Genomic DNA, 9,724 nt, shown 5'->3' with positions numbered 1-9,724 from the left:
AAAGTTATCAATAATCGACCATTAACCTCTTTCCTAATTTTTTTAAAGTTTTTTACCATGTTAAAAATTATTCTAATTTGCTTTTGCCTCATTCTCATTTTTTTCTTTGCTTGAACCTTAACACGATCATATAAAAAACTGAAATAATTACAATTTTAACGCTTTTTTTATTTCTCACCTTCTCTTTTTGGTACCATTTTTGCCGTGAATAAATTCACATCTGGCAGACACACATGGCCTGGAAATGGCGGTCGACTTCATTAAAGGTAAGTTTGAAACAATACACCTTTATTACCGCTTTTCTCCCCTTTTTTTCCTTCGTAATGATCCCATTTGAATATGAATGAAAAAAAAAATATACACGCGCATCCGACATGTGGAAATTTAAATCTCTTTAATAAGAGAGTTCGTCGAACGCTACAGTTGACACTTTACTTGTGACCCAAATCACACCAAATCTTTACAAGTATTCCCTCGTTGGTGCTTGTTAAATCACATTTTCAACTTTTTCGACTGGACAAAAACTTTAATCAGACGTTAAAAAGTGTCATAAAAAATTACATCCACTTTAAATTACGCTCGGCAACACAAAAGTACCACTTCCAAGTATTATTCGGGGAGTTAGACAATTCGTGTAAAATTATGTGTCATGTCCACAAAAATAAAATCCTACATGTGAGGATGAATGTACACATGAGACTGTTTGTTGGTGCAAAATAACAACACAAAAAATATCACGCAAAAAATGAATATTTTCCCTCACATTTAATTTGTGGTAAAATGTTGTTTTTTTGCTGTTGGTGTGCTCTTCCTGCTACTTTCTGCTATTCTGATGAAGTACAGGAAAACAAGTTTTTTTTTGTTTATTCTATAAATACAATTTTTCTCCGACACATGACTCGACGATGCTGCCGCCGCCGACAAAGAATTGCATATCACGTATTGACACAAAATTTATGAACGTTTCTTCGTCCTGATTGAATCACTGTGTGTTTGTTTGTTTAGGAAGTGGATGAGACGCCCGCAAACAAATTGATAAATCATCTCCAGTCGCGCAACCGAAAAAAAATTGGACATGTTTTTGATTGAAAACATTTATTACCTACGTAAAAAAACAAGGATCGAAAAATTCGATTCACAAAAAAAATCTTTCCCTGTAGTGTAATTAAATCAAGTCGTTACTTACCTGTCATCATGGTCGTCGTTAGGCAAATACGGAGGATTTTTTAATAATAAACGCATTATAATCCGAAAAGTCGGTCGTTTGGTTTTTTTTCTTTCACCTGAACTAACAATCTGCAAAAAAATAAAAAAAAAAGAAGACAGAGTGGAGATTATTAAGGTATAAAAAAGTAGCATTTAATTAATTAAAATTTGTGCAAATATTATTTAAATACCCGTATCCTTTCATTTTTGACTCCCTTTTTTCGCCCTTTTGTCTTCCATTTTTCGTCAGACGATCAAAACAAAGAGTTTTTGTGTGATTAAGTGATGATGATGATGATAATGGCACGATGGCAAAAGAAAAGGGGAGAAACATTGAATGAATGGACACATAAAAGGTTTAGGAAATCATAAATATTTATGCCAAAAAAAAACCCAAAAAGTTTTTACGTGTGAACGATTTAAAGTTCCAACAGGTAACACCTAAAAACGAGCAAATATGTGTAAAAAAAAATTTTTTTTTAAACAAAACCTTTCCTCATAAATCTAAAATTATCATTTTCTAGAAATGTTTCCTAATTGTCAACTCAATTTATTTAATTGTTTTCCATTATGTACGTTTTCTGAATAAATTTTGCTAAAAACAGACATTAATTTAGTTTGTTTGTTGTTGAAGTTTGGGTGTGTGTGTGTGCCTATGTCTCAAGAATTCTCAGAGTTCAAATAAAATATTTATTATACAAAACAAGAAAATGTAACAAGAGTATTTGCCTAAGACTTAAAAGACAAAATCTTACCGCTCCGGTGCTGTTACTGAAACCATTTCATAATCAAACATGTTTGGATTTAGCGTACGACATGCATAAATGTGTCGAATCTGAGAGAGGAGACGGCGGCGACGAACGATCCAAGTATATTTAGTCCCAATTTATATGTTGCGCCCCCAGCCAGATTCGCTTTTATATTTACATTAGTCCTTGTCGTATAACGAAATTTTGCTCTGCGAGACCTACATACAGTTTTGGTGTTGTGTTACAAATCATACGCAGACATGCGTTCACACAGGAAATATAAAACATGATACTGATTTTGCTTGCTTAAGTTATTATTATGTAAATGATAAACATTATATCTCTGTGTGTGGCGCATTTTTGCAGGAGCGGGGGGATGTTTAACATTAAATTATTGTAAGTGTTGGTAGTATAAACAACAAGACGATGATGAGGAAATAAAATCTTCGTGAAGACCTTGTGTCTCCGTCTTTGCTCGATGTATTGCGGTTATGCGTGTGTGTTTGTGGTGCTTTTGAAGATTGAATGACGGAAAATGACAAAGAAGGCAAATGCAATTTTTAAAAATATTTTACAATATTTTGAAAATTCTAACAATTTTTGGTATTTTTACACAGAATTCAAATTTATTGAGTCCAAAAAAAAAATTCTATTAAATTAATTGACTTAATTTAGTTTTTTTTAATTTAAAAAAAAATAATTAAATAGTTTAAAAGTAAAAAAAAATTTTTGACTTATTTTTATTCATTATGAAATTTAAGCATAATTTTTTTTTTTTGAGTTAAAGTTACTTTTAAGTCAAGAAAATATTATAAAAGTACAAAAAAAAATCAATAATTTTTTAAAATTAAAAAAAAATACATTTTTTAATTAAAAAAAAAAAAATAATATTTTAATCGAAAAATAATTAAAAATATAACCAAAATTGTAAGTTATTGTACAAGTTAAAAAAATTAAATTTTTTCCTAAATTTTTTGATAATTTTTTTTAAAACTGTTGTAACGGTCCTAATTTTTTTGTTATTATTATAAATAATTATTTTAAAAAAATGTATAAAACATTATATAAATAAAAAAATATTTTTTAAAAATTATCTTAAAGTTGAAATGTTTTAAAAAAATTATTAAAAATTGTAAGTTTTTGTACAGGTTAAAAAAATTAATTTTTTTTATTAAATTTTTTTTTCAAATATTGAATTTTCGAAAAATATTTTTTAAAAAAAATTATGACCAGAAAAAAAAATTAAAAAAATTGAAACATTTTCAAAAATTGTATTCGCCTTAAAAGACCTTTGTTGTGAATAATTCGGTCATATCTTTTAGGTACTTTATTTAGCATAATCCTCTCAGACAAAGAAAAAAAACTGGACAAAAGCGATAAAGCCATAAGTCGCCAGGCGTCTCCATTTTGTCACTAAACCAGATGTAAAGCACTGCCAACCCACACACAACAATGAATTTCAATTCATCCATCACAGTCAATCACAATGTAAACTACACTTTTCACAGAAATAAATACTTAGCATTCAACTCTCACACGCCATCCATGCCTTCGTGCGACGTGATGGTATTTTAATATATTTATGTTTCTGCAGATATAGATTGTTTTGCACGACTACAATTTTTGCACTACATTCCGATTGCTGCGCGCCACTCGATCATAATTCAAATAAATAGTGTGGAAAATGAACTTCCAGCTACATGTGCACAAACACACACACACGCAAATTATTACTGTGTAAACCACGGACACACAGTAAGATAAATTTATGACTATCACACACACTTTCAGCTCTTATTTATGTCAAAAAAACGTAATTTACTGTGTGAGGTAAATTCTTTTTTTTTCACATGACCTAATAATCGTATTAAATTTTTGCAATATTTACAAGCAAAAAAAAGCTTTATTTATTATTTAATTCGATTTATTTAAAATTTTGGCCAATTTTGAATTCATTGCAACAATTTTTGGTCACAAGATCAAACGACACAAAAAAATTAAATTAAGAGGCAGAAAATCTTACTTTATTACATTAAAAATGAAATTTTATATCTCTTGCAAGTTTGAAATTCCAACTTGTCTGCCAAGACTGAAAATATTAATTTATAATTTGTTTACTTTACATAAATAAAATAATCTTTATTTGTTTATTTTTTTCACAAGTCTCTTGAAAGAGGCAGAAAATAACGATGGAGATAAAGATAGTAACATCTTTTAAATGTTAAGTAAATATAAAATTGTGCTGCTGGCGCAAATAAAACGAAGTTTATTTTTGATATTTTATTAATTAAAAAAAAGGAAAATTTTTGATAGTCACAAGTTTCCTCGAATTGAAATGGAAAATTTGCATTGTGTCTGCTCTGCAAATATTTACTCTAGAACGAAAATTAAAGTTCATAAAATGAATCATGAGTTTATTAATGATTTGCTGATTCATGCATTTCATGTAATAATGTCCATTTTTTGTCGATTAGTTGATTACTCATTGAAGCAAGTAAAAGTGTAACTTTCAGTTTTTCTTTCTCTTTTCATTCATAATCCTTAATTAATTTTCTGTTCATTTTTTGCCTTTCATTGGCTTTCATCTTTTGTTTCGACAATGAAAAAAGGTGTTCGTATATAGCATACATTTGAAGAGTTAATCGGATAAATCGCATATATGCAGTTATTGACAAAAAGTGGTGTTTAGAAGGCTTATGAGATTATTTTTAAAACTGAAAATAAAAGAAAAAGCTTAGTTCTTTTTTCAGCAGATAAGAGGTTTTTTTGATATGAAATAAAATAAATGTTTTAGAAGAATAAAATTATGAAGAAAAAATATACAATATTAAGAAGAACAAAATGTTTTCATTCCTATCATTTAAAAGTATTTATGCAGAACAAAAAAATGGATGAGAACTGAGATTAAAAAACGTTATATCACAAACATGAAGAACAGGCTCAACTCGTTAATGGTTGGCAACACAAAGCTAAAAAAGACTATCTCGATGAGGCTTTGTTACTAAAAATATGAACGGCGTCACGGAAACCAGGATTTATATAACATTGGCATAAAAATAACTTTAGTTGATCACGAAGCACAAGTTTGATTGGATAGAAAACATAAATATTTTTCCATCTGAATTCCTTGAAAGTATTATAAAAAAACTAGTTGAAAAACAATTTTAAATCAAGCGGATCTACATAATCACAAGTCATTCCAAAAGTATCAATATTTCAATTTCAATTGGTTTTAGTCAAAATTATTAAAGAGTTTGAGTTCAAATTAATTTTTAAAAAAGTTTTTTGTACAAAAAATTCTTTTATTTTTCGTTTCCACAAAATTTAGCCGGAAATTTATTCTATTAAATTCACAAAATTAATACAAATTTTCATTAAACTATAAATACAAAATTTACCTCAATGTAGAGGAATTAATTTTCGACACAAATAAATTGACTTTTAGACGAAATTTACAATAAAAAGAGAGAAAAAATCGAATGCGACCCGCACTCGTCGAAATCCCAGCAGAAAAAGGGCGAATTAACAATTTGGCAATGCCAAGAATCAGCTGATTGGCAATTAATTAATATTTTAAAATTATCCGTTGCATAATTTTTTAACAACGTTAAAAATTTAATTTAAGTGTCCAATTTTGAATTCTAACTTAAAACACAAAGTGTTTGAAATTGACTTTTAGGCGAAAATCGTAAATTAAAAAGAAAAATTGATAATTCTTGAAGCCCAGCAAAAAATTTCATTTTTTTACATTTTTTGAAAAAGTTCTGAATGTCGAGGTATAAATAATTGCCTGTGTGCAATTAATCCTATTAGCCCTTCATTTTTTTTTTTACAATAAAAGCTAATGATCGTGCATGAATATCCTCAATGTAAAAGTTTTCATTTAAAAAAAGTGTGTGAGAAATAATTGAACGATAAAAATTCTAGAAATGTTAGCATCTCAACAACACAAACGTAATAAAAATTCAATAAAAAAAAGTAAAAATAAAAATTTAAGAAAAATCTATTAGTATCAAGAATGTACGTGAGAAACATTCACAGTGTAAGCAAAGTGTGAAAAGTGAAGAAAATAGTCAATAAAAATATTTTGCTCCACATTGATTCGCACAAGTATGAACTTTATATCGAGCAATGTTCGAGCAAGACACTCGATCGTTAAAATCGCAAGCACGTGAATGTATGCCGTCGTCATGTTCGCCAGAGATAACTATTGGTAGCATATTAAAATATATATTTTCTGATACGAATATATTTTCTAGTGGGATAAAATAATAATAATAATACGAGAGAATGTCGGTGTTTGTGTGTGTGTCGGCATGAGTGAGACACTAAACTGTTTCAAGAGAAAGGGAAAGTGTTTATTTAAGTTTGATTATGTTAAATTCTTGTTTGTTTTAGCTAATACCATGTTAGATGATACTTTAAGGAAATATATACGATGTTTATCTTGTTCCTTTTATTATAATACGCCCAATAATAATAATAATAAGTTTATTTTATAGTTCACTGTCTTCTTGTCTTGTCTTCTTGTGTGTGATAAATAATTATTGGATAAACGTTTCCAATTACCAAGACAACAAAATGAGTGGAAAATAAGCGAAACCAAGGATTAAACGACACATGATGATGTTTAGATATGTTTTACATGGGAGATTACTAAATAACTGATGCGTTTCGTAAATCCTATTAAAATTACTTAAAATTAGAAAAAGCATTTGCGTTTGTTTAATTCCATAAAATTAGCTATTACGAGACGAATTTCCCCTCTTGAAAAGCTTTTACTTTGAAAAATTCGTTAAAACAACGAAAGCTCCGAAGGAAAGCTTTAACAGCTGATTTTTAACGAAATATTATTAACATCATCGTACGTAAAAAATTCCCGCCAAACGACTACAGCCGGTTAAAAGGACGAGTGTGCGCAGAAAAATTAACGAAATTAACGAAAATAAACATTACAATAAAAAAGTGAAAGTTTTTAAGGGAAAGTTATTACAAAAAAAATATTTTTTACAAAAAAAAATTTTTTTTTAAATATTTTTAAATATTTAATTATTTTTTAAAAATTAATTTAAATTTTAAGATATAAAAAAAATTAAATTATAAAAAGCCGGTAACCGATCATCTGTTCGTGTAAACAAATGGTTGCGTAAATATCAATCCTGTAACGTCGCGTACAATGTAAAGGCCCACATACAATGTTACAACAACCCATACTGGCGGCTATGACTTGCGCATGAAATACATTTTACAAAATCTTGAATGAATTGCACTTATATGTGTAAAATTTTATGTTGTTTAACTTCAGTCCGTAGTAGTCAGTTGTCGGTACAGCAGTTTCGCAAAAATTTATCCTGCTGTGTGAAAAATTTATTCATATGATTATTGTCCATTACAAGTGCATACAAACAAAAAAAATAATAATAATAAAATTTGCACCGCAACACAAAATTTAATGTCATTTTTCCTCCATTTAACGTAATTAAATGCAATTATTCCAGAAATGACACTGAAAATAAATAAATTATGTGATTGTTCCGGTGCATGTACAAATACAAATAATGTTTGATATTTCAGTGCGATAAAGTGAATATTAGCAAATTAAAATGTAATTAAGACAAATTTCAAATCGGAATGCTAAAACTGTCACAACGTGATAAATGAGAAAAACAAAAATTAATATTAATTAAAATAGAATTTATAATTTAATAACATATGTAAAACAATTTAGATTTTATTTAATGGTCAATCGCTAATGAGCTTCCGGGACATTCAATTTGCGGTATTTGATCAAAATTAAATATTCATGTGAAAAAAAATTCTCGTGACAATATGCTTTAATTTATATTTAAAAATTAAAAAAATAATAATAATTAATGGTGAATTAAATTTATTACTGAAAAACAACAAAAACAGAAAAAAATATTTATGTCTGTTTAAAAGTTTTTAATATTTTTATCATGAGCTAGATTTCATATGAAAAAAAAATAATATATAAAAATTAAAAAGTGTTTGTGTTTGAAAAACAAAAATATGTATAAAATATGAGTTATTAATATTAATATATGGTAATAATAATATTTTTCCACGATGATGAAGCGTTTACAAAAAAAAACTGGATTTTGCACAAAAAAAAATAATCATTGTTATATCAACAAGTTTCTTGCATACAATTTCGGCTCTACACCAATTTTCCATTACGAAAATGAATATTTACATGATAAAATATATATATTTCTGAATGTTTAAAATTTAATTACTAAGATAATCCCTTTTCTGTGGGGTGCTTTTGACAGAATAATGATAATTATAATGTTTTCTGGAATTATTGTGTTGAAATTCCGCATGCAAAGTACATGTTTATTTTCCGAAATTTACAATTTTAATCCGAATTCGATACGGAAAATTTAGAATTTTGTTGTTAAATCAACATTTTAACATTTTTAAAAGCAAAATAAACCCGTGTTTATTTTTTCCGATGTTCATAAGCTAAAAATAAATAATTGAATAAATAAAACAATTTAAAATATATTCGAATATTTAATCAAATCTGCCAATTGGAATAACGCAATTCGGATTTTTTTGCAACTTTATATTTATCTCAGCGATTTTTGCGCGTGGTATAATAATAAAATAATCATCGCGCAATTTTTTTATAAATACGGAATTAAATGAAACATGAAAATGATGTAATCCGTTGTTTCGTAACAAATATCCGCGGCGAATCCTCTCGCACCGTATTTCACCACATTCATTTCGAATCAATAATTTCGGGGTATTAAATTGTTTAACAATTAGTTTAATTCAAGCGGAAAATGTGTTGTATATCGCACTGCTTGTTTGCAGAAGTTACAACTGCCGGACGACATTGTGAAAATTAAATGAATTTATGAGAAACTAATAAATTAAATGCAGAGTGGAAAGTTGTATTGTGTGTGTGCGAGAAACTATTGAAAAAGTCATTGTAGGGTGAAAATATTTCATTTTGGGTCGACCTTTTTGGAGTCGGTGTGCGGTACATTATGTACATTATTATACTTTGTTCGGAAAAACTTTTGTTTGGAGCCTGCCTCAATGTTGATTGGTTGAAACACATTTTTAATGTAAAACAATCCAACATCATGATGACTGTTCGAATTTCAATAAAAACCTAAGGCAGAAGGAGAAAGTTTTACTAAATAATAACAATATTAATAGTCGTAATAATAAAAGTCCGAAGAGTAATGGCACAACTTTTCCAATTCATTCAGTTGACATTATTACACAACTTAAGGGGCTTAAATTGCACTAATTATTATTTAAGAACTTAATTACTTGCCTCTAATGACTCCTTTCTTCATCTTCATTGTTTGTCGCATTTGAGGCACTTGTGTGTGAGAGAGAGACAGTAACGAGGGAACGACGAGAAGTGTTTCTTGTTGTTGTCGATGTCACACAAATAATGACAACTTTACGCACATTGTTATGACTTACACGACACGCTCTTATGAGCATCAGGAAAAAAAAGCATGAAAATCGCGCAACGAAGAAAGACAATTAATGAAGCATCATCTATCAAATTTACAATGGAGTAATAAAAAGACACACGACGACAACGACGCATAGGGCGCGCAAATCCATCTAAATTAATGTAGGTGATGTGCGTCGTTGTGCGGCCTTTAAATCGTGTCATTTGTTGTGTCATGTCGCCGCTCAGATTATTAATAAGACAATCAACGCACATATGTAGCGAAAAGGATAAGATTCCAAAACCGATTATTTGAAAACCGGAT

At 28.5% G+C, this 9,724-nt stretch overlaps 1 protein-coding gene across 1 annotated transcript in view; it reads left to right on the top strand.

Moving 5' to 3' along the window:
• The first annotated feature begins 231 nt into the window (after nucleotides 1-231).
• The window catches only part of LOC134837320 (metabotropic glutamate receptor 2), a 79,116-nt gene continuing 69,623 nt past the window's right edge, over nucleotides 232-9,724 (top strand). Inside the window, exon 1 of the mRNA XM_063852691.1 lies at nucleotides 232-266. Within this exon, the coding sequence (XP_063708761.1) occupies nucleotides 245-266 (22 nt within the window). The 5' untranslated portion in view covers nucleotides 232-244. The remainder of the gene's footprint in view (nucleotides 267-9,724) is intronic.

The sequence above is a fragment of the Culicoides brevitarsis genome, chromosome 1 (genome assembly GCF_036172545.1).
Source record: "Culicoides brevitarsis isolate CSIRO-B50_1 chromosome 1, AGI_CSIRO_Cbre_v1, whole genome shotgun sequence".
Lineage (NCBI taxonomy): Eukaryota > Metazoa > Arthropoda > Insecta > Diptera > Ceratopogonidae > Culicoides > Culicoides brevitarsis.
The sequence above is the reverse complement of the archived record's forward strand: the minus strand, read 5'-3'. Positions and strand labels throughout refer to the sequence as shown.